Source organism: Strigops habroptila, chromosome 20 (genome assembly GCF_004027225.2).
Source record: "Strigops habroptila isolate Jane chromosome 20, bStrHab1.2.pri, whole genome shotgun sequence".
NCBI lineage: Eukaryota > Metazoa > Chordata > Aves > Psittaciformes > Psittacidae > Strigops > Strigops habroptila.
In genome coordinates, this window is record NC_044296.2 from 1,671,688 (window position 1) to 1,696,633 (window position 24,946).

Below are 24,946 nucleotides of genomic sequence, written 5' to 3' on the forward strand. Positions count from 1 at the left end.
TCCTGGGAACAGTAGTTTGCCAGGGAAGGAATGGTCCTGTCCATGCAGAGGGTGGTTTCCACCCAGGACACAACCCTGTCAGAGCCCGGACATGCCAGGGAACAACGACCACCACAGGGCACTTCTCCCTGCAAAGCCTTTTGCAAAGGGAAGAGCAGCTCAGACCAATGTGGGGCCGTTTCTCCTTGATTCAGCCGCTCTCAGTGAGACGCCTGGAACATGAGAAGAGGAGGAAGGAGATCAAGGAGCAGTGGCACCGGGCGCAGAGGAAGCTGGTGAGTGGCAGGACTGGGTTTGTGCTCCTCAGGCTGGTCTGGAGCACCCCATGGCAAGTACTCCCCTGAGGATGCTGCACTCTGCCCTTCTCCAGCAGCGTTGGGCGCTTTGTCCTGCTGTGCTGGGGGGCAGCAGAGGAACGTGGGGGGCTTGCAGGAGATAAGAACCCCCCACACAGTGCAGTCCTCACCATGGGTCACTGTTTTGCTGGCAGCAAGAGGCAGAGGCGAACCTGCGCAAGGCCAAGCAGACCTACATGCAGCGCAGCGAGGAGCACGACAAGGCCAAGTACATGGCAGTGAAAGCAGAAGAAGACCAGCAGAGCACCACCAGCAGCATCACCACCAAAACCCTGGACAAGAAGAGGCGTCTGGAAGAAGAAGCCAAGAACAAGGTGGGAACGTGAGCTCTGGATATGGGCTGAGCATCTGCCTGGCAAGAGCCTTCTTGCCCCTTGTCTTCGCACAGAGCTGAGTGGCACAGGAATGCCTAGAGGGGTCCGAGAGCAGAGACCTGCTCTCCAGAGATGTTCTTTCTCCTTGTTCTCCCCACCTATGACCTGTTTCCACCCCTCACTCTCCCACCTCGCAGGCGGAAGAGGCGATGGCCACATATCGGACCTGTGTTGCGGATGCGAACACGCAGAAGCAGGAGCTGGAGGACACCAAGGTGAACTCCTTGCGCCAGATCCACGAAATGATCAAGCAGAGCGACCAGGTCATCAAGCTGGTGAGTGGAGCTCACTTGGTTCAGCCTCAGGACGAGAAGTGGCCGTACCCTGCTCAGGAGAGGGTCAGAGCTGCCTCCCCAGCAGACCTGGCTTAGCTGCCCCTGTTTCAGATGAGGTCCGGGAAGATCGAGAGCTCTTTTCATTCCCCTGTGCTCTTAAAAGCCAAGGCTCAAGCCCACAGACCAAGTGCTGCTCCACGCTCCCGATTTCCCATCACCTCCATATAATCATAGAATGGTTTGGGTTGGAAAGGACCTTAAAATCATCCAGTTCCAACCCCTCTGCCATGGGCAGGGACACCTCACACTAGACCATGTCGCCCAAGGCTCTGTCCAACCTGGCCTTGAACACTGCCAGGGATGGAGCATTCACCACTTCTCTGGGCACCCTGTGCCAGCACCTCAGCACCCTCACAGTAAAGAACCTCTTCCTAATATCCAACCTGAACTTCCCCTGTTTAAACCCATCACCCCTTGTCCTATCACTCCAGTCCCTGATGAAGAGTCCCTCCCCAGCATCCTTGTAGCCCCGTTCAGATACCGAGGCTGCTCTGAGGCTCCACATGTGTCAGCTCACAAAGCTCACCTCTGACTTTCTCTCCGTTATCTTTAGGCCACAATCTCCTTCTATCAGATCATGCACATGCAGACGGCGCCGCTGCCTGTCAACTTCCAGACGCTGTGCGAGAGCAGCAAGCTCTATGACCCGGGGCAGCAGTACGCCTCGCACGTCAGGCAGCTCCAGCGCGGCGACGAGCCCGACACCCAGTACGACTTCGAGCCCTACGTGTCACACAACGCCTGGTAGGAAGGGAGAGGGGGAAACCAGCCCTGGTTTACACTCACCTTCGCTGTCACAACCTCCCAGTGTGCCTGAAGGCGGGGGAAAGCTGGGGCTGGACCAGCTGGGAATACCCTCATCCCATGGATGAGGCTATGTAGTGTTTAAGAGAAGAATCCCAGGACAAGTGGATGGCACCGTGAATAAGGTTTCCAAGTGTCCTTCCTCCTCACCCACTCAGACGTTCCCTTTTCCCCCTCTTTCCACCCTCAGGTCCCCCTTCACTCGGGCACGGAAAGGCAGCTTCAACGCTGAGTTCTCATCAGGAGCTGGCTCTGATGGGGCCGGGCTGCCCAAGGACGGGGCTGTCTCGGAAGGAGGAGCAGGAGCCAAGGAGCAGCACGGGGGGGCCACAGCTGCTGAGTGCAGAGGTGAGCCTGGGGCAGAGCGGAGCCTCCCCACGATGCTGCTCACAGCATCCCACAGCATCCCATGGGCCCGGAGCTGAGCCGGACCTCCGTGGGTACCAGGGGGTTTGTGCAGCAGCAGGACAAGCTGGGAGCTCTGCAGGCTCCTGAAGGACACAGAATCAGATCCATGGGCTGGTTTTGTTTCGGCTGTCTGGTGCTACCCAACAGAGCATTCTCCATCGTCCCAGCTCCTCTTTCCCTTGCTGGATGTCTCACCAAAAGCATCACAATGCCACCAGCCCCTCCGCCAGCCTGTCAGCAGGAAACCAAGCAGCTTCCTTCGGGAATCTCAGTGTCTCCCAGAGCCCAGGCTGTTCCCCCGTGTTTCTCTCCTGAGCACAGGAAGCAGTCTCAAATGGACAATGTGTTTTCCTCTGCAGGTGGGAGAGGACACCAGGTCCATAAATCCTGGCCAACCTCCGTGGCCGAAGCTGGCAGCAGCCTGGATTCAAGCACAGGTAGACACCAAAACCAGCCCAGAGTCCTTCACCTTCAACACCATCAGCCTAAAAACAGAGCATCAGGATTAGGCAGGACCCAGCACTCTTATCTGCTTCATAATACTCTGTTGTAAATAACTGCTCTGATCCCAGTCTCCAACAGGCTGGGATGGGATGGGCTGGGATGGGGTGAGGGACCACTGAACCTTCACACTCTCCTGGCTGCATCCTGCTCCCCTGCACAGCCCCTGCCGGCTCCTGGTGTCCCCTTTCCTGCAGGGATTTCTGTGGGAATCGGCCACTCACCAGCTCATGGGTTTTCTTTTGCCAGGGGAGTTCAGCCACAAGCTCCAGAGGTTGTCTTCCAATGGCACCGTGTCCTCCAGCGAAGAGCTGGAGGAGAAGGATGAGAATACGGCCCCCTTCGAGCAGGGTATGTGACCGTGCAGGGTCCTGCCGAGCACCCACAGGCAAAGCCAACTGTGGGCTGACTTCTCCCACGTTCAGTAGTTCTGAAGGTAAACTGAGGGTACCTGATGGTGACCCCACAAGGAGCCCAAAGCACTGCCTTTTGGAGAAGAGAAGGCTCCAAGGAGACCTTAGAGCAGCTCCCATTGCCTAAAGGGGCTACAAGAAACCTGGAGAGGAGCTTTGGACAAGGGCCTGTAGGGACAGGCCAAGGGGAATGGCTTTAACCTGCCAGAGGGGAGATTGAGATGAGCTCTGAGGCAGAAGCTCTTCCCTGTGAGGGTGCTGAGGCGCTGGCACAGGGTGCCCAGAGAAGCTGTGGCTGCCCCATCCCTGGCAGTGTTCAAGGCCAGGTTGGACACAGGGGCTTGGAGCAACCTGCTCTAGTGGAAGGTGTCCCTGCCCGTGGCAGGGGTTGGAGCTGGAGGAGCTTTAAGGTCCCTTCCAACACAAACCAGGCTGGGATTCTGCTCCAGCTTGGCTCACCCTGCCTCCTCAGGAGCATTTCCTTTTGTTCTGCTTGTAGGCATCAACGGGATCACCCCAGAGATGACGGCTCCGACAGGGCCCTTCCGAAATGTTGGCTTATCCAAGGCTGCCCAGACCCATCGGCTGCGGAAGCTCCGTACCCCTTCCAAGTGTCGGGAGTGCAACAGCTACGTTTACTTCCAGGGAGCAGAATGTGAGGAGGTAAAGCTGGGAGAAGTGGGAAGAAGTGGTGGAACAGATGGATATCCCAGGAGGAGGGTGTCCTCACCATGACCTGCGCATGGTCCCGTGATCCACTTCCTTAGCCCAGCTCTATCCTGTGTTCAGGAAGATGTTCCTCCTTTGGGGGTTCCCATGTGCTTTGCGTTGGTCCTGCAGTGCCTCCACAAAGGCATTTTCCTCTCTGCCATCGTGCTCCAGGAGCTCCTCAGTCTGGGCAATGCCTGGTGGCTGCCCTCCTGCCTGGCCCGTGGTGCTCTTTCCCACCTCCATGCCTTTTCCTGTGTCTTCCAGTGCTACCTGGCTTGCCACAAGAAGTGTCTGGAATCCTTGGCCATCCAGTGCGGGCACAAGAAGCTCCAAGGGAAGCTGCAGCTTTTCGGGCAAGACTTCACAAAGGCTTCTCAGAGCAGCTCCGATGGCATCCCCTTCATCATCAAGAAGTGCATCACCGAGATTGAGAAGCGGGCACTGAAAACCAAGGTGACACACTCCCTCTTCCCTCTTCTTCTCAGCTGCTTTCCCTTGGAACCCCCTTCACTTAACACAAAAACCAACAGACTGTCTGCAGGTTTCTAGGAGACAGGAACCCGGAAAGTCCCAGCTGATAAACTTGGCCCTGAAGCCCCAAACTCTGAGCTTGGAAACTCACTTCTCTTGCTTCCCTCTTTCCTAGGACAGTAATGTCCACGATGACTTCTGAGAGGGATTTCCAGCCCCAAAAGGACAGGGTGGGAGGTAGAAGCTCACCGTCTCATGTAAACGTAAAGAGAAACATCTCCCCTCACTTCAACCCCACTTTTCTCCCTTTCACAGGGCATCTACCGAGTTAACGGCGTCAAGACCCGTGTGGAGAAGCTCTGCCAGGCGTTTGAGAACGGGAAGGAGCTGGTGGAGCTGTCCCAGGCCTCCCCTCATGATATCAGCAATGTCTTGAAGCTCTACCTGAGGCAGGTACGGTGCTGGTGACACCTTCTGCTGGGGGAGGCAGGGGAGAGGTGGCCAGAACCACTTCGCGTGGCTCCAGCACCGCTGCAGCATCTGCACCCCCAGAGAACCAGGAGCAGAGGCCCCGAATCCTCCTTCCCCTCCACAACAGGGAACCGGGTGCATGAAACGGGAAGTGACCCACAAAGAGGCGGGCTGAGCCCATGTGCCCCTGAGCAGGAGCAGGGCTGAGCCCCACCACCACCCTGGGGAGGGGTCTGATGGGGGCTGAGCCCCCTGGGTCACCCTGGGGTGGGCTCTGAGGGGTGCTGAGCCCCCCCCATCACCTTGAGGTGGGCTCTGATGGGTGCTGAGCCCCTCACGCTGCTCCAGCAGCTCTGCCTCCTGTAAACATGGTCACCCACATCCTCCACCAGCCACGGGGAGGAAGCAGCTTCCTCACCCCACAGCTTTGCTGCTTAACCCCTCCGTGCTGCCTGTCTCTGGGCTGGTGCAGCACTGCTCAAGGGCTCCGGTGTGTGGGGCCGGGCTCAGGAGGCTCGTCCCTGTGTTCCCGAGCTTGGAATTGCTGCTGTGGTTTCTGCAGAGAGGAAAACCAGGGTGGAAAGAGAGGAAGAGCCAAGATCCAACCTCTCGCTGCAGAGAAACGGGGCTCAAAGTCCCTCTGCGAAGTGCAGGGCTGGAGGGGGCCTGCTCCGGGGCAGCCTGTCCCCAAACCCCTCCGCTTCCAGCACCCCAAAAGCCCCTCCAGCCACCCAGCACCACCCATTAGTGCAGTGCTGCTCTGTGCAGACATCAAAGCAAGAGCTTCCACCCTGTGCATCCCCACCTTTGCTGCAGGCTGTGCCCTCATCCTGCCTTCTCCACCCAGAACAGTCCATTCCTTGTTGATCGAACGCTGCTTTTAGCTTGAGCTTCACATGTACCAATTGGCCAGGCCAAGCAAGGCTGATTCCCATGCTCCAGGAGATGGATAACTAACCATTACCTTGTGGGTAGTGTGGTTTGCAACCACGGGGATGGTTCTTTGCTGCAGACAGGCTCCAGGTTTCCTCAGCTCAACAGCATGGGATGTGTCCGGGTCTCACGGAGGACCTGGACCATCTCCCCTGCTCTTGCTTGCAGCTCCCAGAGCCCATTATGCCCTTCCGCATGTACAACGAGCTGATGGGCCTGGCCAAGGAGAGCTTGCAGGGCGGCGAGGCCAAGGGCAGGAGCGGCAAAGGGGGCCCTGAGCTGGAGGACAAGGGAGCTGACACCGACAAGGTGGTGGTGAACCTGGTGCTGAAGCTGAAGGAGCTGCTGAAGGAGCTGCCCCGGGAGAACATGGCCACGCTGCAGTACCTGCTGCAGCACCTGAGGAGGTGAGAGGGGCAGGTCCAGAGCCCGGGGGGCACCGTCCCTGAGGGTGGGAGGGTAATGTCAGCCTCCCCACTGGTCCCATGGGGACAGCACCCGGGCGCTGGGTGGTAGATCCATGGCTACAGGAACTTCTGGGAAGCTTGTATGTGCCCCAAGGGGACCCCTGTGCTGCCAGCCCAATTTCTCCTCCAACCAGTCCCTTCTCCCTGCTTCCTTACCCTCACAATTCCTCCTCCCCAGGATTGTGGAAGTGGAACAGGACAACAAGATGACCCCAGGCAACTTGGGCATCGTCTTTGGGCCAACGCTGATGCGCCCAAGGCCCACGGATGCCACCATTTCCTTGTCCTCGCTGGTCGATTACCCGCACCAATCGCGCATCATCGAGGCGCTCATCATCTTCTATCCCACCATCTTTGAGAACAAGGAGCCGGCGGCGCTGGGTGACTGCAGCAAACACGCTCCAGACGCCACAGGGGAGGCAGGGACCTGCTCTGAGCTGGTACGAGCCTGGGGAAGGGAGCACCCTTAGGGGACACCCAGCCTGGAGCAGCCCCTCCACACACCCGCTGCAGCCTCCTGACCCAGTGACGTTCCCCATCCCCACTGTCCCATATGGTGCTATGGGGCCAGCGAACGCCATTGCCCTTCCTTTACAAACCTTGCCTTGCTTCATCACATCCCCCTGTTCACCCCCATTCCTCTTGTGAGAGGTTTTCTGCCCCGAAAGAGCAGTGTCAGTCGCTGAGGCAGGCAGGGATATGGCACATACACGCTTTTCCACAGGGATATTTCCCCACTGACCGTGTGGTGGAGCCACATCGCGGTGAACGAGGAGCTCTTCTCCCGCTCCGTGCCCTCACCGCGGCACCTCTTCCCTGCAGGGCTCCCTCTGTCCCGCAGAGCCGGGCGACCGCTCCGTCGACTCGGACTCGGAGCTGGAGGACAGCGGGGAGGCGCTGGCGGCCGCGCACGGCGCCGCCCGGGCCCGGCTCACCAAGCAGGAGAGTGAGACCAGCACCGACGACGCTCAGTGCTGCGAGGACGGGAGCGAGGAGCCGCGGAGCCGGAGCTGCAGCACGGGCCAGTCGGATGCGGAGGGTTCCGCTCCGCGCTGCCGCAGCCCCTCGGCTGAGGAGCAGAGCGATGCCGAATAACCCGAGCGCTGCCTCCCCGCAGCCAAAGCAGAGAGCGCCACATCCAGGCGCGGACGTGGGGAGCTGTGTGTGATGCTGAGGGGTGGGGAGGGACAGACGGAGCTGCGGGCAGCTCGGGGAGGGGGATACGATCCTCGCTGTTTGGTGGCTGGAGCTTTCATACAAACCCCCTGAGCCCCTCAGCTCCCAGGGGGGACATGGGGTCGGTCTGCGCCTGCAGGGAGCCCCTGCGCAATCCATGAGGCTGAAGGGAAGGAGCTGAAGCAGGGCAGACCCTTTGCTTGTTGTTCAGGAACCTGAAGCCAGGTCACATTTTCACTGTGCTCCTTAACCCCGCACCTCCACTGCAGAAATGGAGGTAGGATGAGTCAAAAGGGTCCCATCACCCTCCTGGCTGCAGCTGGGAGACAAGGGACACAGGGACATTCCTGACAGCGGGAGAAGGGCGCTACACAGACAATGGACAAGGCCAAACCTGGGGAGCAGCTCCCCAGGAAGGGGACATGGCCCAAGGAGCACTGGGGCCAGTGCAGCCGGGTAAAAGCCACCCGCACCCTGGGGCATGGAGCCAGACTCGGCTTTAGGGCTGCGGCTGCACCACGTTTCGGGTACATTCATCATTTATAACGGGCTGAACCAGGCACCCAAAGCCCAGCAACACATTTACTGCCTCAGCACATATTCAAGCCCGTTACGTGCCTTCCCTGGCTGCAAGCTCCGCACCGCTGCTTGCATTTATAGACATTGTCTACTCAGCAGGAGCCACGCCAGGAGCAGCCACGGGCTGTGAGCAGGCTCGGGGACAGGCTGTGCTGCTGCAGGGCCCCATCACTCAGGGGGGTTGGTTTGGGAGACATTTGGTCTCCAAAAATCTGAGCTGCAAGTCCAGAACCTCACCTCTGCGCCCTGGAGATGGAGCTGGGTGGGGAGCAGGTCACTGCGGGATGATGCCTCCTTCTTCTCCTCCTCTTTCTTCTCTTCCTCCTCCTCAGGACCCCCACGGCCTGAGGCGAGCCACAGCTCTACCAGTGTAAGAGGCTTCTCCTTTTATGACTCCCTCGTCCATGACCCCACTACCTCCTCTGGCTTAACAAGGGTTAAACAAGACCAGCCAAAGTGTTTGAAAGCTCTGACTTTTCTGCACTGAAGCATAGAGAAACAAGTAGATTTGGAGCTTATGAAGAGCTGAAAGCTGCTTCCTTCTCTCACCCTGCTCGTACCTGGGCTGCGTTCCTGCTGTCACCGAGTGAAGACAGTGATCGATGGATGGATGGATGCACAAGGGCAGCTCATAACAGCTACTCACAGCCCACGGTCCCAGAGAAACTGCATGAATCCAAAGCTGTTTCCTGACAATCAGCCAGGACCTGATAGTGTAGAACCAGATCCCCTCAAAGGATCCATCCTGGCACAGGGGGTCACTGCTGGAGCTCTCCAGACCAGAGGGAACCGTGTCTCAGCAGAGCAGGTCAAAGGTACACACAAAACCCAGTGAATTTCCACTGAAATGGTTTATAACTGAGCTAAAGAAGAGCAAGAGATGCCTGAGGGACACCCTGCTCCTCAGCTCATCACCAGGACACTGGGAACAAGTGGTGAATGCTCCATCCCTGGCAGTGTTCAAGGCCAGGCTGGACAGAGCCTTGGGGGACACGGTCTAGTGAGGTGTCCCTGCCCATGCCAGGGGGTTGGAACTGGATGAGCTTAAGGTCCTTTCTAACCCAAACCATTCTATGATTCCATGATTTTTCTAGGTCATTTCCAGGGTGGCGAGAGGAAGGAGGCCGAGGGCCGGCTCCTGCTCCCGCACTGCACCACACGGTACCAGGCGTGTTTGGGAGAATGGGTGACAATGAGTGTGAGTGAGGGGGGGGACAAAAGCTGCGCTTGAGCTTCCCGTGGCAACGGGCACCCTCTGTTTGTGTCAATTCAGCACAGGAACAGTGAAGCTGTTTGTTCCAACACGCTCATCAGCCGGGTGTGACACGTGTTGGGATTGACACAAGGCCAAGAATAAAATCCCTGTGTTCCTATCTGTGTCCTGGAGATCTGAGTCCTCCCGACTGCGGGGGGCTGAGCACCAGGAGGAAGCATTTGAGGATTTTCAGCTTAAAACCCCTCGAGAAACCTGGAAGAGAGAGGTCATGAGCGACTCTGCTCTGCGGAATGGGAACACTGAGGTCTCAGGCAAGGACCAGAGGTTAGAACAAGGGAACCAAGGTGCTAAGTCAGTGATAGGGAGAGCTCTGGGCTTGGCCATGACCAAGAATCCACCAGAGCTTCAGCAGTGAGACTCTAAACATAAGAAGTCCAGGGACGTGCCAAGTCCAGGCAGCTTTGCCCCAGGGAAAGGCTGAGGAGCAGCAGTGAGGAACAGCAAGAGTGCAAACCTTTATTCAAATAAGAGCCTATAGAATAGGAAAGCAAAGGCCTTTTTCCACTCGCTTCCTCCCTGCACACTTGTGTTGCTTCAAGTAACTTCCATAGCTCGGAAGTTACCTGAAGAGCAAGGAGTTACAGTAACGTCCTCGCTGGCAAACAAGGAATTAGGCCAAGGAACACGTAGAGGCAATGTAGAGAGAGGGTTTGCTTGGCCAGCTATGAAAAGGCAGGTATCTGAGTGTCAGTGGATGGGGAGATCAGGAGGAACCACCCAGCTCTTCCACACCTGGAAGAAAGAGAACGTGGGATGTGAACCACCTCGGTCGGAATGCTGAGCGATGGGCACTACAGCACAGCCCAGCTAAGCCGTGCTCTGCTCTGTCCTTTCACCAACAGGTCCCCCCCAAAAGCAATTGAAAGCTCTGAGAGAAGCTTTTCCAGGAGGCAGCTTGCTCCCAATCCATCCTGGAACGCCCCAGTGTCAGCCTCAGGCACTGCCCTTACCCGGTAGCTCCGTGTTACTGCACCAGCCTGTAGGTGATGTACCGGCCCGCGGTCTCGCTCGGCCTGATGATCTTCACTACCTGGAGCACCGGCAGAAGGGACTCATGAGGGAGAGAAGCTGGTGGGGCTTCCCCTGCAGGGCTCCCTGCCCGACCCAAGTGCGCTCAGCCCCTGATGGCACTGAGCTCCCCCCTTCACTCAGCTCCCCACAGCTAGGGGTCTGCGTGGCTTACACCCCCCTGTACCCAACTTACACCAGCTTTTCCATCTGGAAGAGACACCCTTCCTGCCTCTGAGAGCTCTGAACCGCTGCAGAGGATCTGCCCCCCTCGCCCTGCCCGCAGGGAACTGCTCGCTGAGGCTATTTCTCTCTTACCTGACCACGCTTTATCCCGAAGTACCGGGCCACAGGATCGCCAGCCTGGATCCGCGGGAGCTGGTTCTCCCTCAGCTTACTGCAGAGAGTCAAGGAGAGGCTCCTGCAGCAGGAACAGAGCAACAAACCGGCGCGGGCAGGTGGGATCATTTCCAGCCCAAAGCGAGCACACATCGCTCCCAAGGATAGGAAGGCACAAAGGATACTATCTGGCCAGGAGCTCGGTTACTTCTTCCTTTGTCATGACAACGTGCTCTGGAACCAACTGTAAAAGGGGAGAGAGGCTGGAAGATTGGGAAGCCAGAGAAAGCGACCGGCTCCTCACCACAGCGGCTGCTCCTCGTGCTCTGCCGCCCGGCCCTGCTCACCTCATGCTCGGTGATGTTGATCAGCAGCTCCTGCTGCAGGAACTGCTCCAGGATGTATTTGGGAGCCATATCCACCAGGGACTGGGGAGGGAAAGCTCTGTCAGGCAGCCTTGCCTGTGCTGGGGTCTGCTCCTTGGCAAACACCCACCACTGCACGTGGGGATCACCACACTCGTGCTCACACACACAGGGCTACTCAGGCAAAGTGTGCACAGAGCTCCTGGCCTCTGGCAAAGATCCCCCATTCCCTCACCCACATCCTGACCCTCCCGGCCCCTGCCTCTCCCTCTGCAACCAGAGCCTGTTGCTGTGGTTACATACACCTGGATGTAAGAGCCCGTATTAAGGTAGGAAAGGCTTTAGCGAAGCAGGACACCGCGGTCCCCCATGGCCTGGGGGCAGCCTCTTGCCAGGCTCTTCCTACCTGCTTCGCCGAGGGGGTCATGCCCTGCTGCACCACGATCAGCGCCCGGGTGATGTTCTCCTCCTGCATTCGCTGGCAGTACATCTTGATGGTCTTTATCCCGACCTTGGGCTCCTCTGGGGGAGGAACCACCCGGGGTCACCGGGAGTCCCCCCCCCCCGACCCCACCACCCTCCCGACCCCGCCGGACCCAGGGCACGCAGCGGGGCCGGCGCCGCTCACCGGGGAAGAAGACGAACATCTGGTCGGTGGGGTCGTCGTTGTGAGCCACCAGCACGGTCAGGTCGGTGCGGCGGGGGCGGCCCTCGCTGGGCTTGTCACCGAACTGCGCCTTGAACTCCTCCAGTGTCTGGTCCAGCTCGTCCTGGGTCACCAGGTACCCGCGGTCGTGGCAGAGCTGCCGAGAGCCGCGGATGAGCGTCAGGACACCGGGCACCGGCACGGCCGGGAGCCGCGTCCCGCACCCCCCAACCCCGAGCCCCGCAACCACTGAGCCCCGGGTCCCGCAACCCCCCCAGCCCCGGGTCCCGCAACCCCCCCAGCCCCGCGCCCCGCACCTGCATCACGGTCTTACGGATCTTCCACAGCCGGTACGTCTCCTCCTCGTCGTCCATGGCGCGGCCCCGCCGTGCACACGCGGCCCCGGGGCGGCCGCGGGGTCCTCACACCCAAAGAGCTGGTGGGAACGTTGTTCCGCTGCGGGCCGCCCCACTTCTCCCCAAGGGGGGTGGTTCCGGTGCCTCGCCGCCGGTTCCCCGCTTTTCTGCGGCCCACACCGGGCCAGGCCGCGGCGCACACGCCGGTGAGGACGGAAACCGGCGCGGGGAGGAGGGGCCGGCCTCCAGCGCAGCACCGCCCCCCGCCCCTTGCTCCGTCCCTCCCCTTCCCCCCCCGCTCGCCCTCATGGTCTCGCCCAACCCCCTGATTCCCGCTTTGCTCGTTCATGCATCCGGCCGGACACCTCCCCCCAGTGCTTCGCTCTGATTGGCTGCGCGGCCAAAAGAGGCGGTGCCTCCTTGCGTCCTCGCCGCCCATTGGCTGAGGGGCTGTAGGAGGAGGCGGCGGAGCGCGATGGGATGGGGTCAGGCGGTGCGGGGCGCGCTGCGGGGTGCGGCGGCTGTGGCGGCGCCGGTGCGGGGCATGGTCAGTGCGGCGGGGCCGGGACGCGGGTCAGCGGGGCCGGGCGGGGATCGCGGCTCTGCGATCGTGGCTCTGCGATCGTGACCGTGACGCACCTCACGGTTGGGGGGGTCTGAGGCTTCGGCGTTGTGCGGGCGCGGGCGGGATCCCCGCCTCGGGGCAGCGTGTGTCGGTGCGGGGTTGCCCCCGGGGCCGGGAGGACGGGACCGGGGCCGTTACAGGGGGGTGCGGCCGGTGACGGTGCGTCCCCGCGCTCCGCAGTGTGCCCAGGCGCAGGACTGGCGCTCGGCCAGGTCCATCTACGACTTCCACGCTCAGGACATCGATGGCAACGACGTGTCCCTGGAGCAGTACCGGTAGGACGGCGGGGCCGCGGGGGAGGACCGCGGCCGTGATTAAGCCGCACGGGGACGATCATTGCGTAACCTGGGAGCGCGGATCGGCCCCGCAGGGGCAACGGGGCGGGAGGGGGGCACCGCAACCGACCCGCCGCCTCCCCTCCAGGGGATACGTTTGCATCATCACCAACGTAGCTTCGAAATGAGGAAAGACCCCCGTAAACTACACTCAGCTTGTTGACTTGCACGCCCGATACGCTGAGAGGGGTTTACGTATCCTCGGCTTTCCCTGCAACCAGTTTGGGAAGCAGGTAGGTGCGGGAGCGAGCTCCGGGGGGCCCGGGCGGGTGGCCCGGGGCGGGCTCACACCGAGCCCTGGTGCTGCCCCTCGCAGGAACCCGGGGACAACGCTCAGATCAAAGCGTTTGCTGCGAGCTACGGGGTAAAGTTCGACATGTTCAGCAAGATCGATGTGAACGGGGACGATGCTCACCCGCTCTGGAAGTGGATGAAGGACCAGCCCAAAGGACGAGGCACCTTGGGCAAGTGCGTGAGGGGAAAAGGACGGGGCAGCGAGGGGGGGACGTGGGGGCAGGGAGAGGAAGGGGTTTTTTCTGCCCAATCTCACTCCTGGTTTTTCTCTCCTAGTGCAATAAAGTGGAACTTCACTAAGGTAGGACACAGCTGCCTTCCATTGCTCTCTAGGGGGCTGCGAGGGGGCCCCAAGGCTCTGCTCTGTGTGGTTACCCTGGATGTTGGGGTAGCAGCAGCCCGAGGGGCTCTTGGGGGGGGGGGAGCGGGTTTGCTGGGGGGCTATGGCTCCACAGGTGGGATCAGCCACAGCCAGACCTCAGGATCATCAGCTTCTCCGGGTGCTGCTTCTTTCCACAGTTTCTCATTAACCGGGAGGGCCAAGTGGTGAAGAGATACAGCCCCATGGAGGATCCTTATGTGAGTGCTGCCGGACGCAGGGGAGGAGGGGAAGTGCCGCTGCAGAGAAGCTGGGGCTGAGCCCTGCTGCTTTGTCTGGGGGAAAAGAAGCCCCAAGTGCTCTCGGGAAGCACCAGGGAAAGGGGGTGCCCAGCCCAGGGGGGTGCAGACTCCGGGGAGTCCCCCTGGGCTGAGGTTGGGGGGGCTTTGGGCATGGTGTTGGGGCAGTGACGTTCTCACAGCACAATGCTCCCCCTTCTCTCTTGCAGGTGATAGAGAAGGACCTGCCTGCCTACCTCTAGGTCTGCTCTTCTCCCTGCTGTCCCCCCACCCAGCGCCGGCCTCCCGCTGCCCATGGACTCTCCTCCTCCAGCCCCGATGATGGCCTGTCTTCAAGCCAGCCTGCTGGTGAGGCAGACCTGAAACCAGGCGTGCAGTTGCTGGACGGAGGCTTCATGGGGCCGGCGGCCGCTGCTGGGCATAGAGCAGCACCCCGAGTCCCCTTGCAATAATAAATAGAGGTGTTAGAAATGACCCCTGTGTCTGGGTGTGAGTGGTGGATGGGGCTGAGCTGCTGCACAGCGAGAACCCGGAGCTTTGCAGAGGAGCCAGGACCTTTGGCAACGCCTGAGCCCGGCCGGGATAATCCTCCTCAGTGCTGAGCAGGGAATTGCGCACAAATCCTGGCTCAGCCGCTGCGCCCGAGGGGCTCTGTGGGGATAAACAGAGCAGGGGGAAGGTGCATGTCCTGCCAGGCTCCCTCCAAACCCAGGACGCCAGTAGGACCCTGCTCCAGGGTTGGGGCTGGTTTTGGGAGCTACCCCCACAACCGTGGGGCCCATGGCGCTGTTGTATGAGTCCCTGCTCTGTTCCCATTGCCTGCAGCTCGTCCCCATCCCACAGGGACAGAGCGGGGCTGGACAACAACAGCTTGTGCTGACAAACACCTCAACAGCGGCTCCTTTATCGGTGTTTTCCCCAGCAAAGGCGGGTGGGAGCAGCCTCAAGGACAGGCAGTGCCAGGGAGGATCCTCCTGTGCCCCTGGGGACAAGTCCCCAGCTGCCACCGTGTGTGACAGGGGAGATAAACAGACCCTGGCCCTCGGATTCCCCATCCTTATCCGAGCCCCAGGTGGGAACCTGCACCGCAGGCCAGATGGACGGACAGACAAGAGAGCTGGGACTTACAGACATCACATATGTGGCTTCCTTTCCATTTTTACTGAGCAGAATGAAAAAATTCTCCTTCCAAGGCAGGTAGAAAATCCAGGAATTATTAGTCAAAGGCACATATTCTAAAAAAAAAAATCTCTTTACATATATACATCTCCATTATAAATACACATAGAAAACCAAAGGCAAACGACAAGCGGGTTAAAAAGTGCTAACAAAAAGGTGGAGGGGCAGAAGAAATGGGCCTCATTTCAAAATAGAGCCCAGCAGTGGGACGACTGCATAATAATTTAGTTAAAAGCTATTGGTACATATTATTAATCCTGACAAAAACACAGGATCGGGGCAGGGAAGGGCTTCCTCGAAGGTGCTCTCTGGCTTCCCAGAGATGAGGGGAAGAGGGAATTGCATATATTGGAAATCAATGTCGGAGCCTCCGGGTGGCAGAGGGGCCCGGTGGGAGGATTCCTCCTCGTTATTCCTGAGTTTCAGCCTCTCTGAAATGGGTTTTCCCAGAGCCCTTTTCTCTCCCTGCTGAGAATTCAGCAAGTGCCCAGTGGATGAGCCGGGGCCGGGGTGGGACACAGTTTAAATAGAGGTGGGAATGGGGAGGGACCAGGGAAAGCTGCGGGAAGAGCCGGAGCAGCAGTCGGGGCTCTTTGGTGTCACTGTGAGGTAAAGGAGGTCCCATGAAGGGAACCACAGCCCCGACTGCTGCAAGGAGGCAGATACTGGCTGGAGATGGGAGAGACACAAGGACAAGACCCCAGAGCAACCTCTGGAACGAGCCCACACGTGTGTCACGCAGGGCAGGTCCATGCTTTTAACGTGTCAGGGAATGCAGCACCCCATGAACGCTGCAGACACTGATCCGAAGCACTTCCCAACAGCAAACAGGGCACTGGGGCAGTCCTTGATCCTTGACAGGGGGGTCACGGTGCTCTGCCCAGAGAGGAGACTCCCCGTGAGGAATGGCCCAGCCAGGGAAGGTCTCACGTCTTTCCCTTGAAAACATCCTGGTGCCACTCCTAGGAAATACCTCGATGGCTCAAGGCAGAGCAAAGCAACAGCAGAGGGGAGGCTTCCTGCCTGCAGGAGACTTCCTGCCAGGCTCCTTAGATTCAAGGGAGAAAAGGCAGTTTCCCCGGGACCTGCCGAGGTGGGATGCTCTGGACCAGGGATGCTGCTGGACCAGGGATGCTGCAGCCCATGGGTGCTTCTGGCTGGGGCAGTGCTTTGCAAAGCAGAGCTTTGCTCTTTGGTACTGGACGTTCAATCTGCAGCACGAGCAGTGGCTCTGCACGTTCCTGGTGCTCAGCAGGGAGCTCTTCCCTCAGGGCCAGATCCAGACCCCCGGGATCCAAGGACAAGCCCTGAAGAGGTGGCAGGTGAAAGGACAACATGCGACAGCAAGAAGGTGACAGAGCACGGCCGGCCACAGCGCCCTGGCGAGGCTCAATGCAGGACAGGCCGATGGAACCCTTCTGCTCCAGGGAATGTCCCCAGGGAGGCCGAGCCCTGACAAGGGTGCAGCAGCTCCTACCCTGTCCCCTGGAGCCTGAGCAGCCCAAGGTGCCCTTCCCAGGAAGGACAGAGCAGCACAGTCAGTGTTGCTGCTCTCAGATACTCCTGCTCAGCCCTGCACACAGGGATGCTTGAGCTCAGCAGCTCCTGACTCCTTGGGGACAGCATTCCCTTCTGCAGCCCTGCCTTCAGACCCAGCCCTCCAGAGCAGCCTCAAGAGGGAAGCTGGCAGCAGCCAAGGCAGGTACAGTTTGGTCAGCCGGGGCTCTGGGCTCTCACCCTTCAGCAATGGACCAGCCCCGGGTCGGTTTGGACCCAGAGGAGCGGAGCTGAGGGGCAGCAGCCGCAGAGCTCTGGGCTGGAGGGCTGGGGAAGGCAGGACCCAGGTCGGAAACTCAGTAGTCTGCAGGGGGACAGAGGAGGGGACACCTCTCCTCAGCACTGACCTTTGAGCAGGACTCGAACACAGCAGAGACCATCAGTCCAGAGCAGCTGAAGGAGGCAGCACTGGCTCCCCCCGGCACGTTATACACAAACCTGGACATGCCCGACCGCGCGTTACAGATAAATAAACTTTGCTTTAAGGAACTATATAGAGTTCTTTTTCTTCCCTCCAAACCAGAAAAAGGTCAAGTCCAAACCAGTAGCAAAGCCGGGGCTCCCCAGCTCTCACCTCTGCACCAAAGGATACGGATCCACAGCGGCCGAGTGTGGCCCGGCATTCCCGCTGGCTTTCAGAAGTCTGGGAAAGGCCCGCTGAACTGGATCACGCTCTGGCGCTCCTGGGGGAGCATGTTCTCCTGGGGGGCCCCATTGAACGTCCTTAGCATGTCCTCCAGGATCTCTCTGAAATTGATATTCCCATCCTGTTGGACAAAATCTTCCTGCTGCTGCTGCTGCAGTGTCTGCAGGGGCCCTGGGTGATGCAGAGGAAGGTGTTCGTGCAGGGGGGAGCTCAGAGGCACGTTCCCCTCCAGGACAGTGGCCGGGCTCTCGAAGGCAGGAGGAGGACGACTGAAGCTGAAGTGTGGTGACTGCTGGTGTGGCTGGAGAATGGGCTCCGAGGGGTAGCCCAAGGCACCAGGCTCTGGGTTCATCACCAAGTCAGGAATGCTGTTGCTGGGAGGGCTGTAGGTCAAGTCCAGGATCTCATCCTGGCGCAGGGAGTGCCTGGGCAAGGGGACCCCAGGCCCTGTCTGCGTGAGGTCCAGAGTCTGTGCCAGGATGTGCGGTGGGATGGAGAACTGTGGGCTCTGCTCCTGGGCCTGGAGGAGCCGGCTGTGCTTTCGCTTCACGTTCTCATCCATCTGCTTCAGCTCCTCCAGCACCTTGCGGACACAGCTCTCGGGGATCTTTATCCCTAGGGGAGGAACGTGCATCAGCCCCCACAGCACTTCGGGAAGGAACAGGGCGCTGTGGGGACAGGGGGATGGGCAGCTTCACCCACCAACTTGTTTCTTCTTCTCCTTGGTCTTGAGGCGCACGATCTGCAGGTAGCTGCTGTTGGTGATGTCTGCCATGATGCTGGCGATCCTGCTCCAGACCCGCAGCAGGGCCCCGCACAGCATGTAGTAGTGGCGCAGGCGCATGCCCTGGAAGCATTCCTTCCCCTCCTGGATCAGCTTGCAGCTCCTGTTCCTTCAGTTCCCAAGGGAGAAACCCCCCCAAATTAGCCCAGGCCCCTGCAGCAGAGCAGGATCCCCCAGTGCAGCCCTTCCCCACAGCCAGAGCCCTCCTCCCCACCACGGGGACACAGGACAGCCTGGGGCTGCAGGTTCCTTACCAGGCAGCATGGTTGCACTTCTTCAAGGAGAAGTGGTAACTGCTCTCCCAGTGCTCCTTGGCCTCCTCGGGCAGCACCTGCAGAAGGAACACACAGCATTAGAGCTTTTCCACTGTCCAACATGCAGCCGAGACATGAAATCCAGGGCTGGGAGTCAGGACACCGGGGTGGTACCACTGTGTCTGCCCACCCCACAACAGGGCTACAAGGAGCTGTGAAGGGCTTGCAGTAAATGTGCTTCCGAAGCCACCCCGTGCCCACAGAAAGAGGCTTTTCCCTCTCCCCACACTGAGGAGCTGCAGCTCCCACCTACCCGCCGGTACTTCTTCTGCAGGCTGTCCAGGCTCTCCGCCTGCCTTTGCTTCCCAATGTTTGGCTTGTAGAGGATGAAGTTCTTCCCGCGGCTCTGCTCTGCCAGCAGGCAGGTTTGTTTGCAGCCCCGTATCTGTTGGGGTAGAGCTGATGGTTACAGCCACAGCCTCCCTCCCCAAGGCTAAACTAACCCCATTCCATCCAGGAGGGAGGTTCTTAGAGGCATCTCTGAGCCCAAAGGAAGAGCTCATAGACCTCTTACAGCCACGCAGACCATCTCCCCTTGGGTCACCCTCCAAACTGAGGTGTCACCCTGGCACAACCCAGGGACCTACCTTGTAGGAGAGGTAGAACCCATCGAAGGATCCTGTCAGTTTGAGTGACTTCTCATAAGCTTCCTCCCACTTTAAGCCTCTGTCGACACTGATCTGAACAGGGACAAACAGAGGGACTCTGTAACTTCAGGGGGCAAGACAAGTGCCTCAGAATGCCACCCTCAACACAAATGTGGTACTGCTGCAGCCTAGGAACAGGCAGTGCCAGGCTGCCCTCCTGGCTATGGCAGTCCCAAGCTCTGGGGCCCCCCCGTGTCTCCTCTGTGTAGCTCCCAGCATCACTCATGTGCTCATGACCAAGGCAGATGTGACACAAACATGACACAAAGTCACGGGGCAGAGGGAGGGACCCAGCAGCTCACAGCCCCGGACTGGGAAGCACTGGAGAAGCCTGCAGATGGCTGTGAGGCTGCCTACCTTGTAAAACACAACCTGCCCGTCCTGCGGGTGCCCAGGGGTCAGGAAGACCTCCTTGCTCTCCTCGTAGATCTCATCCACTCCTGGAGCTAAATCTGTAGGAGAGAAGACTGCTGTAAGATACACCTTCCCCTACCACCTCCTCTGCCTGCAAGAGTCTCAAGATCTGAGCTGTGTGGGGCCACTGCAGTGCCTGAGATGGCCGTGGCTCTGCCATCAGTCGGCACAGGGAGAACAGGGAACCTCAAGGGTGCAGTAAGGACAGGTCTGGCCACCCCTCCTTCTCCTTACCTAGGATGCCCATGTCGTATTTGCCCTCCTTCTTGTCCTTTTCAATCAGATAGTCAAAGGTGTCAGAAAAATATTGGAAGAGCATGTTCTGCTTGTCCACCTCCAGCCCCAGGATGCGGTTCAGGAACTTGGTGATGGAGCAGTCTGCAAGAGCGCAGTGGGTCAGGGAACACAGAACCCACTGCCATGCTCCCAGAGCCACCCAAGAAGCCACCCGACGTTCCCAAAGCTGTTCCTCCAGGCTGTGGTCAGGCTGCTGCAGGGAAGCAGGACCTGCAGCGCTGGCTAATCCCGAAGGAGCTTCCCTCAGAGCAAACATCTCGCCCCAGCAGCACGGCAAACCCCCCAAGACCGGGCTCCCTTGGGTGGGCTGTGACAGCCCTGCCTGTCATTTGTCACCTACTTCGGCCAGGAGAAGCTTGATACATACCCTTCTCCACTGCGACCGTGCCATACTTCAACTGATTGCAGCAGATCCCCACAGAGATGAGACCTTGCTTCATTTCTGGAACAACAGAAAGCAGCTTGTGCATTGCAGGGTTAAGCCTCCCAGGCTGCTTCCCCATGGCTGTGCCTGTTATTCCACAGCCAAGCCTCCCCCAGCCTTTTTCCCCCCCCTGCCTGGCAGGGTGACATGATCTGGACTGGTTTGCTGCTGAGCTGGGGTCCTGTTCCCTTCTCCCCGACCTGCTGCTTGGCTCTTCAGACACCCCAAAGCTGAGACCAACCCGGCCAGTGAGACACAGGAGAAACCCCCGAGCTGGTGATGTTCTCACCGTGGAAGAAGGCAGCCTCCCCTCGGTTGTAGCATTTGGGCACAGGAACCCTGTTCTCCGTGTGGCTGAGGATGGTGGACAGGACCCTGTCCAGTGCTTTAGCCCCATACTGCGAAAGGAGACGAGAGTCACGCGCGGGACAAGCCGATACTGGCACATGTTGTACTGTGTCACAAGCCCTCTGATGTGGTGACAGAGACACCCATCACCACCAGGAAGGCTGCTGCCCTGGTGTCTGTGTCCCTTGGGGACCCCAGAACAGGAATGTGCAGGTCTGCAGCCCGGAGGGAGCACAGCCCTCCCTGGTTTATCACCCCAGCTCTATGCGCTGCCCACGGGAGCAGGGTGCTAGGGCACATCCTGCCTGTAGATGCCAGCAATGATCTTCCTGGCTCTGGCTCTCACCGAAGGCACTTGCCAAATACCCCGACCTCCCCCTTGGCTGAGCTGCCCTGAGAACAGCCTCTTGTTACCTTGTTCTCGAAGTTGTACTTGCTGAGGTCCCGGGACTCAGTGGCCCGTCGGTCCCCATGAGTTAAGGCACCCTGGGAAGGCAGAGCAAGGAACAAGTTCTTACTTGGAGCTGTTGCAAAACATGGGTGAAGAAAGGCCAGAGCCACGTCCCCGAAGAGGCTGGGATAAGAACATGCTGTGGGGAGGGAGGCAGCGTTCCTTTGGGATACTGAGACTTTGCCAAAGTATTTGGGGATTTATCAGAAGTGAAGAAAAATGAAACAGACAAATTAATTATCCCATTAATTATTTCATCAGCTTTCTGGAAATAAGATGGGTTTATGCTACTGTAATAACAGGGGAATTCCAGCATCTGGAACTGGGTTCTGCTTCCCTGAGATCCCTCCTGGTGCCTTGGTTACATATTCTTCTTCACTTCCTTTCCCAATCTCAGGATGTCAAAAGCCTTCTGCGTTCCACCACTGCAATGGCCTCAGTCAGGGGTGGGTGATGCAATCCCCTGTACTGGTTACGCTGGCCATGCCAGTGGGAACACCGAAATGGAAGCTCTTCGGAGAGAGCTGGAACTGACACCTTGATCTCTCTGCTGCAGGGCACTTACTAGGCTCTCCAGCCGTTTGGCCACGATGGACGCAAACCTCCTCTCCCCTGCGAGCTCAGAGATAAGGAAGACATACTCTGGAGCAGAAACCTGGTTCGATCGGTGCGTTCGACCTGTGAGGATGTGAGAACAGAGGGGAAAGGAGGGGTTGGTCCAGCCTGTCTGGTACGGGAGGGGAAGCTGAGCAAGAGGGGAGAGCAAAGCTTTCCACGTCCTGCTGGTTTCCAAAGCAGAGCTCACTCTGGGGCAAAGGACAGAAGCACAGGCACATTCACCATCCTGAGACCTTGGCAGAGTTGAGTTTATAGCCCTGGCCTCCTGGGGCAGAGGAGTGACTCCCCAGTTGGAGCGAGGAGAGGCATTATTTCCCTCCCCATCCTGGAACAGAAATCCCCAGGCACCCCCAGCGTGTTCCATGAGGACACACTGTGAACATGTACGAAGGGTTCCCCCTTCCCATGCCGTGAATCCCTCCTGAAGTCAACACAAACCTTCCCCACAAGATCAATCAGCCACGACTGGTTTGTGTCTGCATTTCCACCCTGGCAGAACAGGAGAGCTCTGTGCTCTGTGAGGTGCCATGTGCCTGGGCTGCAGCACAAGGGCCACACACCTCTCGCCTCCCCAGGGCTGCCCAAGGCCTCGTGGTCTGAACCATGCTCAGGGGACAGGGGCAGTGCCCAGGGACACCCAGCCCTCACCAAACTGCTGTATGGCCCGGTCCGCGCTCCAGGGCAGCTCCAGCGTCATGTGGACGCGGCGCTTCTGGTTCTTCACCCGTCTGTCTGCTTGGAGAGAGATCCCTGAGCTGGAGGCCTCGGAGATTATTGCTACAAGCTAAGGGAGAGAGAACAAGTGAGAAAGGAGCGTGAGGTCCCTGGGAAACTGCTTCACAAAGCAGCCCAAAGCACAAGGGTAGCCCCAGCCCAGGAAGGGACCCAGGTCTCCCTGTCACCTTCCAGCAGGTGTCACAGACAGAAAGCAAAGCACGAGCATACAAAGGGCTCCTCTCTTTCCCTCCCCTCTCAGTGCACTCATGCAGATGTCCTGACTCACCTTCTCCCCTTTCATAAATCGCTCCTTCTCCTTCAGGTTGACGTGGTCTATGGAGAGGCCTTGTTCCGCACGGGACTCGAACACGACGGAGCCATCCGGTCTGCAAACCACGCGGCCCTTCCGCCCCGTCATCTGGGGAGAGAGGCTGTGAGCAGAGGGCAGAGACCTGCACGGTGCAGCACGTCAGTGCTCAACAGATGACAAGGAAGGAGAGGAAACCCTCTTCCAGCAGGAACCTCCTTTGCTGACCCCTTTCCCTGTCACCCAGTGCCACCAAAACACACTCTGGATTGTGAGGAGTACCTCAGCCACATGCTCCGGGCCCCCAAAGTGATTGATCAGTTCATCCAAGGTATTGAGAGGTAGCTCTTTGCCCAGTGCTTTTACTTTTGCTAGGAGGTCCTGCTTCATCTTTTCCACGTGCTCGAGTTCTCTCAGGCCGTGCGGCTCTCTCTGGGAAGGCAGGATGGGGAAATTACCTGCAATGGAAAATGCAGAAGTTCAGTTACCAGGTAATTGCAAATCACGGAGGGGAAAACAAGTTGTCCCAAAGGACTTCTGAGGGCGCTGTCTGATGAGCAGGCAAAGACACACTGATTTGCAGTAAATGCTGCTGAGCAGGGAGTGAATTGCCTCTGTGCTTCCCCATTTGGGTGAAGGGAAGAAGCACGCAAGGCAAATTCCTCCTGCTCACTGACCACAGCAGGTTAATGTGACTCAATCTCACAGGCCCAAATTGGACCATCACAGGATAAAATCTCGCTTCACCACTCCAAGACACCAGGAGAGTCTCACATCAGCCCCGTGACCCTGCCATCCCCAAAAGGGTCACATCTGATCTCCAGGCTCTCGAGGTGCTGGGTGCCCGATTCCAGCTGCATTCCCGTGCACTGGGTGCCGTGCTCCACAGACCGACGTGACACCAGCTCCCCCCAGCAAGGCAGGAACCCCCCCCCCAGCTCTGCCCTGCTCACTTCTGTCCTCTGCTGCGAAGCCATTGAACGTGTGCTCCACGAAGATGACATCGTCCGTCTCAAACACGGACTCCGGGGAGGAGTTGAAGTCGCTGTCGAGCCCCATGTCGGAGTCGGTGCTGCTGTCGTCGCTGATCTTGATGACACCCGTGAGGTCACACATGCCCTTCAGAGCCTTGGCACAGCGGCCCCTCTGCTTCCCTGCAGCGAGAGCGAGCAGCATCAAGGCAGAGTCCCGGCCCCGCGCACCAGTGCAGAACAAAGCGCCAGCTCAGAAAGAGGAGCAGAAATCAAGCTGAGATTGCCCCAGATGAAAGGCTGATCTTGGACAGAGCCTCTTGGGCGGGTGGGGGCAGTTAGGAAGGGAGGGAGAGAAGGGGAGGGAGAGAGAAAGGAAGAGAGAGAAAGGAAGAACAAGGCAATCTTTCTCAGGGCTGCAGCTAGTTGCACACGTCAGGATGGACACACAGCCGGTGTTAAGCAGTGCTCACTCCTCAGGGGAAGGAGTCTGCAGGTTTGACTGCTTCCAGTGCACTGCGCAGGACTTGGGAAGGTGCCAGTGTTTCGGGACGTTGTTTACTTCCAAGCACAGTAAGACATGTCCCTGCTACATGAGAGGGCTCACAAACCAGCTTGCACAGGCTGCTCTGCAGCAGCAGCCACTCAGGGCAACCTCCACAATCTGCCAGTGCTGCTGCCCCCCTCTTGCCCCTTTCCCACATCCCGCTGGAGGAGAAATCCCAAAACTCTTCTTACCTGCAGCCGCAGTCAATAATTTGACAGGGAAGTGATTTTTTCCGCCCCCCATGCTATAGGTAAGGGGCAGTGGAGAGATCCCCCTTGCTGCAAGAGGGCTTCAGACATGCAGCCCGGGCTCTTGTGCCATCTGCCCCCAGCCAGGGCAAGGCAGAGGCTGAGGGAAGGGGTATCCTCCAGGCATGTGGAGGAGGCGAGGAGCTGCCTGGGACAGGGAAGTGGGTTACAGGGAGGATGGGGTGAGTGGCCTGGAGCTGCCTCCTCCAGCCGAGAGCGAGCGACGGGAGATGTGCGGGAGGCGAACTGAAACCAGGGCAGCAAAAAGCACCAAGTAGGGAAAAGGGAAAAAGGAAGAGAAGCAGCTGAGTGGCTGGGGTGAAGCGCAAGGCAGGAGGTCAGATGCTGGACAGTGGAGTGTGCTCTTACGTTTTCTTTTAATGCCAGTTCCTTTTTCTCTCTTTCTTTTGGTTGAAGGAAAGTGCTTCTGAATTAGTGATAGAAAGACGCCTCTGAAAGTAAGATGCAAAATTTATTCTAGCTACCAGGAACAGGAACATCTGCCGGTTATCATGTAGCAACGTGTACCTGAGACCACAGAATCATGGAATGGTTGGGCTTGGAAGGGACCTTAAAGCTCATCCAGCTCCACATTTCATGACAGGGGGATAAAACC

General features: G+C 58.7%; 4 protein-coding genes across 10 annotated transcripts in view; 2 read left to right on the plus strand and 2 right to left on the minus strand.

Annotated features, from left to right (window-relative positions):
* ARHGAP45 (Rho GTPase activating protein 45) overlaps window positions 1-9,372 on the plus strand; it is a 26,729-nt gene extending 17,357 nt beyond the window's left edge. For all 4 annotated transcript variants that reach the window (XM_030509120.1, XM_030509119.1, XM_030509116.1 and 1 more), the window contains 13 exons: window positions 195-275; window positions 491-670; window positions 868-1,005; window positions 1,619-1,809; window positions 2,060-2,217; window positions 2,637-2,714; window positions 3,028-3,129; window positions 3,691-3,854; window positions 4,167-4,355; window positions 4,689-4,826; window positions 5,946-6,184; window positions 6,423-6,684; window positions 7,067-9,372. In XM_030509120.1, the coding sequence (XP_030364980.1) occupies window positions 195-275; window positions 491-670; window positions 868-1,005; window positions 1,619-1,809; window positions 2,060-2,217; window positions 2,637-2,714; window positions 3,028-3,129; window positions 3,691-3,854; window positions 4,167-4,355; window positions 4,689-4,826; window positions 5,946-6,184; window positions 6,423-6,684; window positions 7,067-7,339 (2,193 nt within the window). In that variant the 3' untranslated portion in view covers window positions 7,340-9,372. The remainder of the gene's footprint in view (window positions 1-194; window positions 276-490; window positions 671-867; window positions 1,006-1,618; window positions 1,810-2,059; window positions 2,218-2,636; window positions 2,715-3,027; window positions 3,130-3,690; window positions 3,855-4,166; window positions 4,356-4,688; window positions 4,827-5,945; window positions 6,185-6,422; window positions 6,685-7,066) is intronic.
* A 334-nt stretch (window positions 9,373-9,706) lies between these two features.
* On the minus strand, window positions 9,707-12,281 carry POLR2E (RNA polymerase II subunit E). The gene is made up of 8 exons (XM_030509130.1): window positions 11,951-12,281; window positions 11,616-11,790; window positions 11,394-11,509; window positions 10,970-11,050; window positions 10,808-10,866; window positions 10,602-10,680; window positions 10,226-10,305; window positions 9,707-10,007 (listed from the first exon to the last, which is right to left on the minus strand). Exons 1-7 carry the CDS (start codon window positions 12,005-12,007, stop codon window positions 10,240-10,242), a joined length of 633 nt encoding a protein of 210 aa, XP_030364990.1. The 5' UTR covers window positions 12,008-12,281; the 3' UTR covers window positions 9,707-10,007; window positions 10,226-10,239.
* Window positions 12,282-12,424: 143 nt separating this feature from the next.
* GPX4 (glutathione peroxidase 4) lies at window positions 12,425-14,335 on the plus strand. Its single transcript, XM_030509131.1, has 7 exons — window positions 12,425-12,536; window positions 12,795-12,889; window positions 13,038-13,182; window positions 13,266-13,417; window positions 13,520-13,544; window positions 13,763-13,822; window positions 14,071-14,335. The coding sequence occupies exons 1-7, from the start codon at window positions 12,465-12,467 to the stop codon at window positions 14,101-14,103; spliced, it is 582 nt and encodes a 193-aa protein (XP_030364991.1). The 5' UTR covers window positions 12,425-12,464; the 3' UTR covers window positions 14,104-14,335.
* A 666-nt stretch (window positions 14,336-15,001) lies between these two features.
* SBNO2 (strawberry notch homolog 2) overlaps window positions 15,002-24,946 on the minus strand; it is a 49,141-nt gene continuing 39,196 nt past the window's right edge. For 3 of the 4 annotated variants that reach the window (XM_030509114.1, XM_030509113.1, XM_030509115.1), the window contains 16 exons: window positions 24,700-24,782; window positions 23,518-23,718; window positions 22,847-23,022; window positions 22,544-22,675; window positions 22,189-22,324; window positions 21,488-21,600; window positions 20,886-20,957; window positions 20,413-20,521; window positions 20,067-20,141; window positions 19,637-19,780; window positions 19,346-19,440; window positions 18,929-19,021; window positions 18,595-18,726; window positions 18,282-18,358; window positions 17,946-18,136; window positions 15,002-17,858 (listed from right to left, as the gene is read on the minus strand). In XM_030509114.1, the coding sequence (XP_030364974.1) occupies window positions 17,233-17,858; window positions 17,946-18,136; window positions 18,282-18,358; window positions 18,595-18,726; window positions 18,929-19,021; window positions 19,346-19,440; window positions 19,637-19,780; window positions 20,067-20,141; window positions 20,413-20,521; window positions 20,886-20,957; window positions 21,488-21,600; window positions 22,189-22,324; window positions 22,544-22,675; window positions 22,847-23,022; window positions 23,518-23,718; window positions 24,700-24,782 (2,455 nt within the window). In that variant the 3' untranslated portion in view covers window positions 15,002-17,232. The remainder of the gene's footprint in view (window positions 17,859-17,945; window positions 18,137-18,281; window positions 18,359-18,594; window positions 18,727-18,928; window positions 19,022-19,345; window positions 19,441-19,636; window positions 19,781-20,066; window positions 20,142-20,412; window positions 20,522-20,885; window positions 20,958-21,487; window positions 21,601-22,188; window positions 22,325-22,543; window positions 22,676-22,846; window positions 23,023-23,517; window positions 23,719-24,699; window positions 24,783-24,946) is intronic. The other variant, XR_003994712.1, reaches the window with a different exon arrangement.

Bases quoted from the DNA above. Each gene is read 5' to 3' on its own strand.
- POLR2E (XM_030509130.1), bottom strand. From the start codon at position 12,007: ATGGACGACGAGGAGGAGACGTACCGGCTGTGGAAGATCCGTAAGACC. The intron at 11,791-11,950 runs GTGCGGGGCGCG...GGCTCTCGGCAG, and splicing joins TCCGTAAGACCGTGATGCAG to CTCTGCCACGACCGCGGGTA. The intron at 11,051-11,393 runs GTAGGAAGAGCC...TTCCCTCCCCAG, and splicing joins TGACCCCCTCGGCGAAGCAG to TCCCTGGTGGATATGGCTCC.